General features: G+C 54.2%; 1 protein-coding gene across 3 annotated transcripts in view; it reads right to left on the bottom strand.

The window, feature by feature from the left end:
• The window catches only part of LAMA5 (laminin subunit alpha 5), a 167,806-nt gene continuing 152,530 nt past the window's right edge, over positions 1-15,276 (bottom strand). For all 3 annotated transcript variants that reach the window (XM_054045341.1, XM_054045342.1, XM_054045343.1), the window contains exons 63-80: positions 14,490-14,643; positions 13,577-13,710; positions 13,209-13,371; positions 12,912-13,043; positions 11,954-12,105; positions 11,229-11,361; positions 10,232-10,372; positions 9,292-9,422; positions 9,007-9,174; positions 8,605-8,737; positions 7,652-7,809; positions 6,983-7,172; positions 6,188-6,340; positions 5,063-5,222; positions 4,773-4,903; positions 4,060-4,150; positions 2,619-2,738; positions 1-2,002 (exon numbers count right to left, since the gene is read on the bottom strand). In XM_054045341.1, coding sequence (XP_053901316.1) covers positions 1,842-2,002; positions 2,619-2,738; positions 4,060-4,150; positions 4,773-4,903; positions 5,063-5,222; positions 6,188-6,340; positions 6,983-7,172; positions 7,652-7,809; positions 8,605-8,737; positions 9,007-9,174; positions 9,292-9,422; positions 10,232-10,372; positions 11,229-11,361; positions 11,954-12,105; positions 12,912-13,043; positions 13,209-13,371; positions 13,577-13,710; positions 14,490-14,643 — 2,605 coding nt within the window. In that variant the 3' untranslated portion in view covers positions 1-1,841. The remainder of the gene's footprint in view (positions 2,003-2,618; positions 2,739-4,059; positions 4,151-4,772; positions 4,904-5,062; positions 5,223-6,187; positions 6,341-6,982; positions 7,173-7,651; positions 7,810-8,604; positions 8,738-9,006; positions 9,175-9,291; positions 9,423-10,231; positions 10,373-11,228; positions 11,362-11,953; positions 12,106-12,911; positions 13,044-13,208; positions 13,372-13,576; positions 13,711-14,489; positions 14,644-15,276) is intronic.

Raw genomic sequence — 15,276 nt, 5'->3', positions numbered from 1 at the left:
TAGAGAACATAAAATTTTATTTGACTCAAAAATATGTACCAGTGATTTACAAAGACCATCTTTAATACTACAATTTAAAAATGGGTCATAATTATATTTGTTTAAAGATAATAAAAAGACATGTTAAAAGCCCATTTTACAATATTTACCCCATCATAAAAAAAATCATATTGATATAAGTTATAAATCCATTTCAGAAGCAAGATTTTATCCCCAGGTGACTAGATATATACACACAAATATATATATGACATATGTAAGTGACCTATAGGTGGCTTGGGGAAAAATGGTTTTGTTTTTAAATGAAAGCTGCACTACAATGGAAGGTAGAAATAAAGACGCCACACGTGAGAAGTGGTGGAGAGGGCAAAGTGACAAATACAGCAAAGCTTGGCAGGTTTATGACAAATCTTTTTTTTCTAAATTAAACGCAGTGTCTTCATACAAGAGGTGTTTACGGGGGGAGCTACATGTGAGTGCCATAAAGGACAATTGCTGTATCAACATTCGGGTATTTTGGCAATGTTGCGCACGCATGTGGAGATACACCTTGTTCAGCTTGCACTTGCAAAGATGAACCAACCACTAAGCAGAATTCCTAACTTAGTTGTAGAATGTTTGAATCTAATTGCTTGACAAGTCAATCCAAAGCAAACCCAGGAAGTGTAGAAATCCGTAGGAAAACATGCAGGTGGAAAGGGGAGTACTGAACATGCAGTTATTTTGGTCTCTTCTTATGTAGTGCTAAGATCGTGCCTTATGTGGCCTTAAACCCCCTTAGATCCCCATATGTTCATGTTAGGCTTCCCCTCTGGGTCCTGTGAAGACCACAGGGGGTGCACAGCTGCTGCCCCCTCACAAGGGAGCAGATGATATGGGGCACTATGTTTTGGTTCAGGTGAGTGAGGCGCTGTCAGAGTTGCGCAGCAGACTCGAGGCTGCAAGGTGCTATGTGCCCTCCATGCCTATTGAAGGTAAAGGGATTTGAGAGGGATCAGCACTTCCAGCCATTGCTCAGTACTTTGCAGGATCCAGTCCAGAGCCAGAGAGGGTCGAAGTAGCTCACTGTTTCTCCTCCCCCGGCTCTGTGCATACAAATCTTGATTCTCTTCAACTTTGGGACACCACAAGATTCGCTTCCTCCAGCGAGAAGATGAGTTTTATAATGCTCTGGGTGATTGTGTGTTTAACACCTATCAGCTTTAGCTTTTTCATACTTCTCTCTAAAGAAATCTGTGTATTGTTCACTCTCCGAAGTGGGCAGCACACACTGGTGTACTTCCAGTTTTCAGGGGGCGTTTCCTTGAAGCATATCCCAATGGCCTTACTACAGTGAGGCGATCTCAGTAGCAACAGCAGGCCCAACTACCATGCTGAGAGACAGGTTTAGCGAAGGCTGTTCTTACTCCTCTGACAATAGTGTGTAACTTAAAGTCTCCAGCCCACACCCACAGCAGGGACACCCCGTGTCAGGTGAAGTGAACAGAGGGGGGGATTTGGGGGTGATGTACAGCTGCTGTGCACTCTACCCACTCTCCTTCTACGCTGCTGTTCTAAGCAGCAGGTAATAGGGGCTTGTCTCTAACACTTACGTACTGGAGCTGGGAGTTTAGGGGGCACCAATAATCAAAACCAATTGAAGATAAGATGATAGAGTGTGTGGAGCTGCAGGCTCAGACCCTCTCTGGGTTTGGACCTCCATGGCTTCACCGTAGTTGCTGGAGCTCCCGTGTCCCTGGCAGCTGCTAGTCAAGGCTACAAGAGATCGCAGGCTTAGTGTCTAGGCCCAGCAAGGCACCTGGCGGGTAGTGCAGCTTTTCATAGTTCAGGCTTTACACTATTTAAATCACGGGGCAGCCCGTAAGGCCAACCGAGCCCCCGACAGTCCCAGCTCGTGACAGGTCAACGGGGTTCCGGTTTATCACCAGATTCCTTATGCAGCCGACGTAATGGGGAAGAGGAGTGAGCAGGGACGGCGAAGCAGCCTCCAGCGTGGCAGTTCCTGCAGAGAGGCACAAAGAGGCTGGTTAGCACGGGAAGCGCTGTGTTAGGGTCAGGTGCAGCTTCACTGCCGAGTCTCTGTACGGGGGAGGCGGGGGCTTCAGGGCGATCTCCCACCTCAGTGCAGCCAGTGGCCTGTACTCCCCACTGCCATGCTGGAGCCACAGTTATTTACTGACAAATACAATTTGCAGAATTTTAAAATATGGTGCACAGAATTTTTAGTTTTTTGGCGCAGAATTCCCTCCGGAGTAAACCAAAGCAGCTGGGGGCCATGCAAGCACCATGCTCTCGGCGTGAGGCTGTTGGGAACTCTACGGGTAACAATCTATGGCCCATTCCCACATCTTCAATCCCACGAAATACCAAGAGTGGGGGCTCCGAATACACTCCGGCAGCCTTACACACCTCTTCCCAAGCTGAGCTCTTGAGGGGTTATTAGCTCCAGGCCAAGTGCTCTAGGACCAGCCACTTCTTTGGGAGATAGTTTGAGCCCCGTTGGCGATGGTAGGAACACAGTATGTGCCACTGGGTGTTCAGAAATTCAGACCTTTTGGGATCAAGATCTGACAGCAGGAGCTCTCTGGCTACAGTGAGTCACTGCTCCTTTGACTCACCTGGCACGCCCCCCAGATAGAGCGTCTCTTTGGTATCTGCTGAGCGAGTCTGGCTAGGTCCCACCGTGTAGTTTCCATCTGTGTCCACGTCCAACTGGATCACGTGTTTGTCTTGGATGACTTAGAAAGAAACCAAAGTCAGCGCGATTATCTCCCCATTAGAGCTGGCCAGAGGACAGCACTGCTGCTTCGCGGCAGCTTTCAAATGTGCTTTGCTCCAAGTGAAACCAAAACCTTTCAAATGATTTTGCGACACAGAATTGTGCCGAAAGGTCTGTTTTTGGCTCACAAGAGTCAGGTTTTCAATTCAGGCTCCCCGTGGAAGTGACCGGAGAGCCCCTCCCACCAGAACCTTCCCATTGAAAATATCATTGAAATTGATACACCGGCTCCAGCCAAGCACAAAAATGCTCCAACCGGCTCTACTTGCAACTTGAGCCATCCAGGAGAGGTGGGGAGACTGAACCAAGAGCACTGCAGAGAACAATGCTGCCCCTGGCCAGCATGCACCCCTCCTGCTGGAAATGGGGCTAGTTCAGAGCGAGTCTATCTACAGGAGACAGCTGAGGCGCCAGAAAGCAGTTCTTGGCTCAAAATGCAATGGGACTCATGAGATGTGCAGCATTCATCTCCCGCTTTGGTGCGCTGACGGGCAGAGGAGTGGCACAGAGCAGAGATGCTCCAGGACTCTGTACACGGTGCCATCAGCTGAGAACCAACACGGCTATGGGAGAGGGAGCTGGGCTCTGGACGGCTACCGAGACACAGACACGGGGCCAGATTTTCAGCTCCTTGTATCCGCCCGACATGCTGAACTCTTCTCACCACTCAGTACAGTGCTAAAGACGAGCAGAGCTCCCTGGAAATCTGGCCCCAGTTCGGAGCCCCTCTGCAAACCACAGCCATAGAGTCTCACTGCAGCATTCGGCGACTGCCCATAACAAAAGAGACGGTTTGTAAGAGCTAACTGCTAAGGGAGGCAGTGTAGCTAGTGGTTAGAGCAGGGAGCTGGGAATCTGGACACCTGCTTCTGTTCTCTTCAAGTCTGTTATTAATGTGTTCTGCGACAGTGCAAAGCACTGAACTGGCTGTGACTCATTTCCTCATCTGTTAAGCGGCGTTAATAATATCAAATAATTAATCCCTTCCTCCCAGTGACAGCCTTAATTACTGTTTGTACAGGGCTTTGAGATCCTCAGACAAAGGACACTAGTGAGCGGACACGGTTGTCAGAGGCCTTAAAAAAGCCACCGATTTCCTAATACAGGGAGCAGTCGCGTGTTTTGAACACTGAGCTCTTTCCAGCTGCACCTGCAGCCTTGACCGCAGTCCACCTTGCGGGAGAGCAGCAGAGGGAAATCCGAGATTCCTAGGGCCCCGTGGCATGATGGAAAATCCCGCCCAACAAGTGTTAGTGGCTGGTTACCGGTTGCCATCTCACCTGCTATGCTGTGCCACTGGCCATCACAGAGTGACGGGCGGGCCACCGACGTGGAGAACTCCCCAGCCCCGCTGTTTGCTTTCACTGTGACCTAATGAAACAACAGAGCCGAGTTGAGACTCTTTTGGGCTTAACGCTGGAATGCGAGGGGTGGGGGAAGGGCCCATCCCTGCGGTATCTGAGCACTGTCCAGAAGGACATTAAGTAACGTGACTAGAACATCTCCCCTCTGGCTCCCTCTCCCTGGCGTGAAGGCCAAGTGCCGATTTTACTCCTTACCTTAGCTAAGGAGCCCTCCCGGGGACAAGCTTTTCCAAAGACGAGCCCCGGGACAGCCCTCCCGAGGCGTGAGAGCAACAAGAGATCTACTCAAGAAGCTTCCCAGTGATGAGGGCAGGCAGGCAGGGGAGTAGTGGGACGCAGCTGGGATCAGGCGAAGGGAGGAACGCACCATTGGCTCAGTTGATCAGACAACCCTTGCTCTGCGTGTGCGCTGAAGCACCAAGCAGGGGCTGCCTCCTCCAGGCAGCGCCGGAGGATCTGATCTAGAAATGGGCAGGACGGACCGGCCGCTCAGGCAGGATTTCCATCAGCTGCACCTAGGCTCGCCCCCTGCACCAAAGGTCCACTCTGTGAACATCTGTACCCCATGGGACTCCGCACCAACCAGCCCCCAGCACTCACCACCGGCCAACCGTGCCCCACTGAGGTACCTGTGTGTCGTCTGCGTACAGAGTGAGGTAGTGCTTTCTCTGCGTGCCCACGTGGAAAATCAGGCCAGAGGCGCTCCGGGGCCGGACATCCAACCTCAGCTCCAGGTCCCGACCCATCGCCACAGAGTCGGCTGGAAGGGAAAACGGGAGCCATCAGGAAGGGGGAGGCTATGGGTACCTCCCAAGGTGAAGGGCCAGGCTGCTTGGGAAAGCACCCACCCAGGCCGTACCATGGGGAGGGAGGGTTCAAGGGATCAGGGAGCCCAGGGCCAAGCCAGTTACTCCGATACCTAAAGTCACATATCCACCCTCTGCAGCGAAGAAGATGCCGCTCTCCAGAGCCCCCTCATAGCAGGGCGTCACTCCGAACACACGAGAGGGGGAGTCCAGGGGTTTCCCATCCAGTTTCAAGTTCTTCAGGCAGCCGCTAAAACTGGGGACAGAAGTATCCTGGGGAGAGAGGGAGAGGGCCAGGGTTGGCGAGCGTTTGCGGGCCTGGTCCATTACCTGTCGGCACAGGACGTGGGTGGGAAACGCATGTGGTCAATAAATGGGCTGGAGGGCTCTTCCTCCAATGCACCAGCCACTCCTGGGATTAGTTTCTGCAGCCTCCTCTTCCGCAGCTCTAGGCCCCCTGACAGGACAAAGGAACAACCCCCCAGCTGGACAAAGACCCCTCCCCATCACAGCAGACAGCCATTCCTGGCTAAGGACTGGATCCAGCACCCAGCGATGCTCACAGAAGCCCTTCTACTGACTGCATTGGGTTTGGTCAGGCCCCAGCCCTCCCAAGAGCCCCTTATGCCCGTGGAATGAGGGGACGGGACAGTGGTAAGACTGAGCCCTGTGGACAGAGAGCCTATGACTGTCCTCTGCAACCTCTTGGAGCAGGGAACGAAGCCACCAGAGAACAGCTCCATCAGCGCCTGAGCGCGTCCCCAGGAAACTCAGCAGCGTGTGATTCCTGGCACTGAAGACAGCTGGCAAATCTAACAGCACAGCATGGATGCCTGGGCATCATGTGGGCTGGTACTCCGTGGCCCCTTTACGCCGTTCTGACAGGGAAGAGGGGCCTTAAGCTAAGGGCGTGTGCGCGCTGTGCCCGCCGTCCAGCCCCTAGCAGGGTAGTAGGGCCGGGTACAAATGAGAATCTGGGCAACTCTCCCCAGAGCTGCGTTAGTTTAATTTTTGCCTGGCAACTTTTACCACTTTGCACAATGCAGTGGCAGTGGGAGAGACCAGGACTAGCCAAGAGACTCCAAGGGCTGCCAGCCAGATGGACGCCCTCGGCAGACTCATCTGGGATGGCAGCGTCCTCTGCCCTTGCCGGACAAGGGAGGACACCCGGTATAAAAGCTCTTCCTGCAGTGAGCTGGGATGGCGGGATGGGGTGACCAGGCGCCAGGAGTCCTTACTGGAACGTGAGCCTTGGCTTTCGCAGCAGGAGCTCCCCCCACATAAAACGGGCTTTGGGCCAGAAAGTCTCCAGTGGCAGCCACCACGCCGTTCTGAGCCTTCAGGCCATCGATGACCAGTTGAGCCCTGCTCCCGTCCCTGCCGAAGAAGACCTGCAACGAGCAAGCGTTACACACCACGTGGTAAGCAGGGTTCAGAGCAATAACTGTTTGTTTCTACCCATGCCCATGCTTTGCTACGCCCATGGTCCAGCTGGAAAGCCCAGCTCTGGTGAGGGAGAAGAATCAGACTAAATTTGGGAAGGGAGAGAAGGCTCCGACATGCTGGAGGTCAGGCAACTAAACCCTTCTGGCCTCAGAATCGATGTGGTTCATGATTCAGAAGGGCTCTGATTAGCACCCCCATCAGGTTGTCAGAGGTGCAAGACCGTAGCCACCAATCGCAGCGATGAAAGGGAGACCGTCCATTTGAAAACATGACCCTTCTGCCACCCACTTTACTCTCTACAGACACCCCATGCCTCTGCCAGATGCGTGGTGATTATAACCACGTGGGCAGCGTCAAACAGCTGCCACCTGAAAAACAACCTTCGCCTCAACGACGCAAGAAAAAGAAGCGGCCACAAAAATGTTTCCTGCTGTCCACCTCATTGTGGGTGGAATTCCTGCCCCTCAGTGGCACTGCTCTGAGATGCGGAATGGGGAATAAGGGGTTAGTTGAGGGCTAGAAAAGGGAGCTTTGCGTGCCATGCATTTCGCCCTCTCAAGTACCAGCCCAGCGGTCCCTCTGCTTACTGTGTGCCACCTGCCGTCATGGTACTTGTCTTTGCTCCGCATTCTTAGTTTATTCCCATGGAAATCTGCCAGGAACACGAAGCGGCCACTGGAGACGAAGAGGGCCATGAAGGAGCCCTGCAGTTTGCTGGCCACGTAAAACAGCAGCCCACTGGCTGAGTTCAGCCTGACGTCCATGGAGAAGTGGGACCTGCAGAACAAGAGGGGCTGATCAGTGTCACAGTTCCTCCTCCTCCTCCCCCCCACCCCCAATAGAGCTTACCGCCACCATGCCCCATGCTACTACACTTTCCAACTGAGATTGCCAGGAGCATCCGACCCTCACACGCCCCACGGAGCAGGTTAAGAATTATCCCTGTTATCCAGAGAACTATGGCACAAAGCGTTTAAGGGCCAGATTATTAAAGGGATTTAGGTGCCTAAAGATGCAGATGGGTGCCACTGCTGAGTGCCATTTTCAAAAGTGCCTAGGCGCCTAAATACCTTTAACAATCTGGGCCAAAGTGACTTGCCCCCAATTCCCTCCAGGGAGTCTATGGCAGAGCCAGGCCAGTCCCCAGAACTCCTGACTCATAGCCCGGTGTCTTCATCACCAGCCTGTACTTCTCTGCGACAGGTGGTGGAGCAGGGTTTGGGTGTATGGAGACAGGGCAGACACAGCACACTTACCTTTCACGGAAGGACGCTGGGATATCATCGAATTCCACATGGCTCGTGGAGGATCCTCCAAACCGGAAGGCACCTTTAGCGGCTTTGGGGTGCCTGGGTAACTGGCAGGTCCTGTCCTGGTAATGCCTATGGTCTTTCAATGCAGCCTTGCTTGGCACCTACAAGAGAACAATTTGGAAAAGAAAGGGTCTGGGTAAGGAAAGCAACGGCTCCATTGTGGAGGACTTGGGCGCTGTCTGCCACCACACGCAAGACCAATGCATCTACCCTGTGCCTGTCACCCTTGTATCTGGGGCCCACATAGGCCAGAGCCACCCCTGCTCTGGATTATCTGGGCTCCCAGAGGGAAGAGCTGGTTTGCTTTTTTCTGTTTTTCGCAAAGGTGCATTGAGTCTCTCTCTACTGCCTCTTCATACAGACCCCAAATTACCCCCGCTCCCTTTCCTAAAACTGCTGCCACCCAACTCACAGCTGGGGAACATGGAATCACCAATCCCAGAGCGGCACTGACTCTGCAGGGCACAGTCCCAGGCCAGTTGAAGTGTCCCCCACACCAGTGCCCCTCGTTGGGTGACCATGGGACACAGCAGGGTGTGGGACGGCAGAGTGGGCTCCTTGGAATGCCGTCATGAAGCCCAAGTGCCGGGGGGTGCAGTGCCCTGGGCTGGAGGACACAGCCAGGAGCAGGGAAGAGCTGAGATGGACTGAATGGGTCAGGGAATGCAAGGCAGCTCCTCTGCTGTCCACACCCAGGCGGTTAATGTCAGCTCAGAGTATGGCCCCACGTTTCACCCACGGCAACCGCAACTACAACGGTAGGCAGGTGTGGGTAGGTTCCTTATCCCTGCCCCATTTCCAGCCACTGACTCCAACTGCACCCTTAAGCCACCAGTACACAGCTCGGCTAGGAGATGGGAGCAGAGGAGCTGAAGAGCGGGAAGAGAGTCCAACACCTTTAGTTTCCGCCTGTCTTTCTTCAGAGACGCTCTCATCTGCTGTGGCTGCCGGTCCCATGGGCAGCTCATGGTCACGTTGAAGCTCTCTGTGTTCTGCTGCAGGTCCACAACCATCTGCGGGTCTAACTTCCTATTGCACAAAGGAAACAGGTCTCCATCCGGTACTGTGGGGGAGCCCCGGGGTGGCACATCCTGAGCAGGTGAGCAAACACCAGCTGGGTCGGACACCTCAGCACATCAGGAAGGTGTGTGTATGTGGGAGGTGGGAATCAGGGTTACAGATGGACTGGGGGAAGGGATAAATGAGCAGATTGATTTGGGAGGGGAAAGGACAAAAGGGGCAAATTAACCACCCTGGCAATTTAAGGAGACAGCACCGCAGGGACACACCGCACTCACCGCTTCACAAAGACATTCCCGATGCAGCCCGTCAGGTTGCTAAGAGCGCCGGCCTCTGGCAAACCACCCAGTTGAAACAGCATCTGCTCCTCCTGGCGCCTGTGCCTCTTGTAGCGATTGGCTCCTTGCTTGGGCCCTTGGAGTTGATCATCTATGTAAAGCCGAACCCTGCAATGAGAGCATGGCTAGTGATTCACTCGGCCCCGGCGCCCCCCGCACGCTGCGACGAGGCAGTGCCTACTACCAGCGGCGACAGTGCTGCTATGAGGGATGACTAGAACGTACCCCGTGGCATCATTGTAGATGGCGACGTAGTGGCTGGCATCGTCCGCATAGGCATGTTTTGTGGTGAATTCGGTTTTCAACACTGTCACGGCTACTCGGCCATTCTTCAGAGACACCTGGCAATTCCCTTCCTACAAAGGAAAAATAACGCCTCGCACGAGAGCTGGACATGGCCGAACGACTACAAGGAATCAACGGCCATTTGCCCTCCTGGCGTGACTTCCCTCCCAGGACACCCAGCCAGGCACAGAGGTATCAGGTGATGTCACAGCAAGGGGGATCCTCCATCCAGTCAGGAAGACGTGGCCCCAGGTGGAATGGGAAGTGAGGGCTCCTCATGTCTGGGGGGAATCTATCTCCAGGAGAAGCGCCAGAATCCAGCTCTCTGTGCTAAGGGGTTGGAGAGAATTTTGTGGCTCCCAAAGACGCACGGGGAAGGGGCAAGAGAGGATCTACCAACATTGCTTTTCTAAACAGAGACCCTTCCCCGCCCCCTTCCCTTTCACTGTTCACTCACCACCGGAGCGAACGCCTCCCTTTCTTTGAGAGAGTAACAGAAACCTCCTGCCGTACACCCAGGAAATACAGCTCCTTCTGAAAATCCCTTCTTCAGCTCTTACTACGAGCCAAAGACCTTGAGCTCATGCAAGAGCTCACCTGCTCCCTGCTGGGATTCCTGTTACAATCACACCTCTCTGGCGAGGCAGCGATTAGGGATGAGGGTTGGGCTTTTGGGGTGAGCAGGATGCAGAAGGCTTTGCTGTCATGACAGTGTCCCTCTCCCCTCAGCCGTGCTCACTGAACCCTACTTGCAAGAGCCAGCCGAACCGCAGCCTCAAACAGAAGCAGCTCGGGGCTCAGAAACGTGCGGCCCCCTTCGAGGTGAAGTGCGGGCCCCGCTGTGACGGGGGGGAACAGCAGAAGTGCACTGCAGTCCTACCGCTGTGGAGTGAGAGTACAGCAGGCCGTGGCTCTGGCTGGTTCGGAAGCTGAAGCCCGTGTAGAAGTCCTGCAACGAGGGCACGTTCTTCAGAGGCAGCGTCAGGTAGCCGTGGCCGTGGAATTTAACTGAGCGGGCCACCTGCAGGAGGCAGAGAAGGAAAAACACAATCACAGGGCGTTTCTCCATTACAAGTGAGCAAGGCAGCCACAGCAAGTCGATCCGTGCCTCGGTTTCCCAATCAGTAAAATGGGGATAACAGCACTGCCCTACCTCACAAGGGTGTTGTGAGGATAAATACAGTAAAGGCTGTGCAGTGCTCAGGCCTGGTCGACACTTAAACATTAATTTGACTTAGCTACGCTAGTCAGGGGTGCGAAGAAACTCCTCACTATCACTGACGTAGCTATGTCAGCCTAACCCTCAGCGCAGACACAGCTTTGTCGACAACAGAACCCTTCCGTTGCATAGCAACCATCACTCTTGGAGGTGGTGTTCCTACACTGATGGAAAAATCCCTTCTGTCGATACAGGCTGCGTCCACACTACAGGGCTGTGCTGGCATAGCTACAGTCTCCATAGTGTGAACATACCCTCAGACACTGTAGTAGTGGGGACCAGGTAAGTACCAGAGATACGGGGATGTGTGTACATCACACATGGCGGTGTGCGTTTCCTAACCATTTACTCAGCACCAGCACTTGCTGCAAAGAGCCGCTCTGACTCGCCTCTGGGCTGGGTCTCTGCTGGGGTACTTGTTTTACGGCAGTTTAAGCGAGAGGAGAATCGGGCCTTTCATGCCGCGAGGCAGACGGCACTGAGATCACGATCACGACTCCGCAGTATTTCCTTTGGCTCCTTTCTACAGCTGCAACCTGTACCTCCTGGGTCAGAGGGTCAGGCAGCACCCATTGATGCAGACTGCCTTGCGCCTGACCCCTAGAGGCAGTGGAGAGAATTACCCAGCACGATACCAGGACAGACGGGCCCCACTTACCAAGAGGTCCGAGGTGCATCCGTAGCTCACTCCGACCGTATTCATGCGCTTTAGGTCAACGTATTTGCCAAGCGCCTTCAGGCCCTTCATGCACCCCCGGATCGAACCTCCCTTGGGGAAGATGGCCTTCAAGCTGAAAGGGGGGAAGTGGCTGAGTTAACAGGCCTGTGTCATGCAGGAGGTCAGACTAATGGCTCCTTCCGGCTTTGATATCTGTGACCAGACAGACCTGGCTCCAAGGGGAAAGATTTTACTCTGGGGCCGGGGAGATGTATGGCGCCCGGAGCACGTGTCAGCTCCACGTAGGGTGACCAGATGTCCATGGATGACCTCGTGCAAAGGGCAACAGCAAAGTTAAGTCACTGGAAATAAACAGGATGCAACTAAGAGCCCAACCCGCTTCCTCTCTGCAAGGAGCCCTGGTCCTGTCCATTACCAGGACAGAGACTTCTGCCTCATTTACAGAAGGAGAAGACAAATCTCTGAGCTGGCTCGACTGCTCGGACAGGGTGGGCAGTCACCTAGGCGCAGTGGCTAGCACACGAATGGCTGTGGGGCTGAGCAGTGATCTGGGGAGGGGGTGGGGGAGGTTTTGATACCCATCCCATGACTCCTTCACAGAAGGATGCTGAAGCAATCAGGAGAAAGACCTTTGCCTCCCTTCAGAGAGCAACCCTGTCCCCTTCAATGACTCTCTCCTGGCAGGCTAGGACTAGGACTGTTACCTCTCGGGCAGCAGGGGCAAGGGCACGCCCCCCAGGTAGTAGGAAACGGCTTTCTCCAGGGAGTTCTCCTGCTCCACCATGAAGATGGTCTGTCGCTCCAGCCGCACTAAGATGCGCTGCTTGAAACCCAGGGTGAGGAGGAAAATCTGGATCTGGAGTCGAAGAGGAATACGATAAATAAACTCCTGCACCCTCGGGGTGAGGGTTTATCCCCAGTGGAGCAGCACATGAGAATGAGAATCAGCCCCTCAGTGCCAGGACAGCGTCCCAGAGCCTGCAGGACTTGGTCTGTCCTGCTCTGAGCATCTATGTACCAGGAGCCCCGTCCACGCTGTGGGAGAACCAGTGCCTATAAGTGCCACGCTTACGCTTTGGGTTTCCATAGCGAAGCGCTGGCCAGCAAGGGGGGATGAGTCCCTCGGAGAGAGACAGCCCCAGGAGGGAATCTCCGGCAAGCAGAGCCCCCAGATGCCGGCTAAGGGGATGGATTATCACAGTCAGCCTGTGCTGCATTACTCGGCTGCTTTGCACTGCTGCAGCCTTTCCTGCAACAAGGCTGCAAATGGAGGCAGTGCCTGCACCGAGACAGACAGTGCCTTGGGCTTCCCCTAGCCCGAGCTTGGGATGGTGACAGTCGCTTCACCGTGTTTACCCCTTCTGGAGCCTGTGATTACATCCCTCGACCTCACACAAAGACGCTGGACGAGCAGCCCACGCAAGCCCTTTGCCAGCGCTCCCCTGCCTTGGGAGAAGAGCAAGTGGCAGGCTCTCCGGTGAGTGGACACCGTGGAACTGAGCAGGTCCCCTCCAAACGGCCAGGTGTGGTGCCAGTTAGATCAGGCCAGGCATCTCCTGCTGCTGCCAGGCCCCCCACTTCTAGATCCCAAGCAGAGATCGCTCGTCTAGGAGCCCAGGGAAACACCGCCTCTGGGGTGGAGCATCTCCTGCTCTGCATTACCGCTTTGTTCGTGGTGCTGCTGACGGTGAGAGACGTGGGGTCACTGTTGGGTGCTGCCATCTCAAGGACTTCCTTGAAGTCATAGTAAAGCACCAGCTTTCCATCCTGAACAGCCAGGCACAGGAACTGGCCCTGTGGGGAGGGTAAAACATGCCCAACTCAGCCTCCTGGTGTACTGAGGTGACAGTTCTCCGCCCCTGCACGGGATTGCAGTGTTTGGAACCAGAGCACCATCATCACTAGTGTATGCGAACCCCCCAGAGATGAACGAAGGACAAATTTGGGAGGGGGACCTGCCTGATGCTCCAAGAAGAAGAGAATCCCGTTGTAAGAGACCACACGAATTTCCTGTTCAAAGCGCTTGGTCGAGCCGATCTGGCTCTCAAATTTGATTTCTGCGTAGCCGGTACCATCAAAGTAGGAGCCATCTGTCAGCCAGGGATCTCCCGTGGATTTGGACCTGAGCAAGGCAAGAGAAAGAAAAAGAGTTACAGAGTTTTAGGGGTGGGGAAGAGCTTTCAACAAAAATCTGCGATGGTCAAACGCAGTCTAAGGTTTAACTGCAAGTCACCCCCTCCCTGGTGACTATCTCGGCCCCCTTCTAAGCTCTGGAGGGACAGGAGACGTTCCCGTCATGCTGAAGGCAGTGTACTGAATTCTCGTACCTTGCACAGGGTTTGTCAGCAGCGGTGTCCAGGTGGAAGGTGCGCTGGAAGTTGTATAGACTCACCACCTCCTCGTTCAGCGTATCCATCTCGATGCAGCCCCGGTAGCTGGGGTAGCGCAGCGTCACTGGAGGCTGAAGAAGAAGGTCACTGTCTACGGCTATACTTCTTTAGGGTTAGTTTAATCTAGCAGGGCAGATCCTGCCTTCCTGAGCGTGCAGCTCTCACTTTAACATAGGGGAAATAAACAGCCAACGGGCAAAGAAAGCAAATGCCTCCGAACAATGCTAGGTATTAAATGGAATGAACTTATAACAAATGCCGAGATTCACCAGAGAGCTCAACAACCCCTTATCTCTAATGTTATCCAGAAAAGATGGAAACACCTGGGACATGTGTTAAGGGTGAAGCCAGAGCATCTGCCATGGGCAGTTGGAGGAACATATACAAGGGGCTGACCCAAAGAATCCCCCCATCCCCATCCAACAGTATTTAGAGAAGGAAATCTTATGGGACTTCCCAACAGAGGACAGGCACAGAGCGGCTCAGGACAGAATGGTACAGCAGGGCCACCTTTGTGCACTAAGTGCCGCCTGATGGATCCAGAACAGCTTGTTCATTTATTTGATAGCATGAGCGCGGCCCCCTGCGGTTTGTGCCGCTGACAAGGGGTGGGGAGGGAGCCAGAGCTGTATCTGACCCAGGCATACCCATAGAAACAAGCTACACCCAGGCCTGTGCAGGCGGGGAGCCAGGGGGAGGAACAGAGGGAAAAGGCTCTTTGTGGTATCGCAAAGCCTGGTCCAGGGGAGACACGAATGTGCCCACAGTGTAAATGGAGTCAACTGAGGATCTGGCCCAAAGAATCCAGGAACCCAGTCTCTGCCCGCTCTGCTGCGTTAACCCATCTCACCGTGAAGCCGGCGGGGTAGCCTCCCACATAGAAGACCACGTTGTGTGGCTCGAGGTTGAGCAGCCCCTGATCTCCTTTGGCTACGCTGTCGCCTTTCGTCTCGTGCAAGGTTTGCTTCTCCACGATCACAGACATGTGTCCATACTGCAGGATCCTGCCCGCCCAGATCACACAGTCAGTACAAGGAGAGGAGAGAGCCAGGCAGACGGGGAATCCCTCTCCACACCCAAACCTCCCCTTCAGCTCTATCCGACTGCATGAGACTGCAGTGCACTTAAACTGGAGCATCTCAGAGTAGTCAGCAAATCACAGCAGCTTCACTGGGCTTTAAAGCCTGTAGCCACGAGGTGAAATGCTCATCTGTGGGGAGGCAGGCTCCAGTCGTGGAGCTAGGCACAAGCGTTGCCTCTTTGCCCAGGAAGGCCTGTCTCTGCTCTCCCTTCCCCAGCCCCTGCAGGAGCTGATTAGAGCCAAGCACACCCTTGGGCATTTGGGGGTGGAGGGGGAGGAGGAAAGATATATTTTGGCTCTTTCGGGTGAGATTTTTACCCTGAAGTCCTGGCCACCTTTCAAAGACCCATGGCACTGCTAGGAGGTGTATGTAATAGTGCCCCCTGCAGGCTTGCACTGGACTGGGACCCTGCCCTTTGATTAAATCCTGACTCCACATTACGTGCTACATGCCAACGTTGCTTGTGTGTCAATTGGCTGCAGGGTCATTCTTCCCTTCCCGCACGCTGTTAATCAGCTGCTGCATTTCGCCCTGGATATGGCTGCGTTTTGGTGA

This window comes from Malaclemys terrapin, chromosome 12 (genome assembly GCF_027887155.1).
Source record: "Malaclemys terrapin pileata isolate rMalTer1 chromosome 12, rMalTer1.hap1, whole genome shotgun sequence".
NCBI classification, from domain to species: Eukaryota; Metazoa; Chordata; order Testudines; family Emydidae; genus Malaclemys; species Malaclemys terrapin.
Note: the sequence above shows the minus strand (reverse complement) of the source record. Positions and strands in the feature narration are given on the sequence as shown.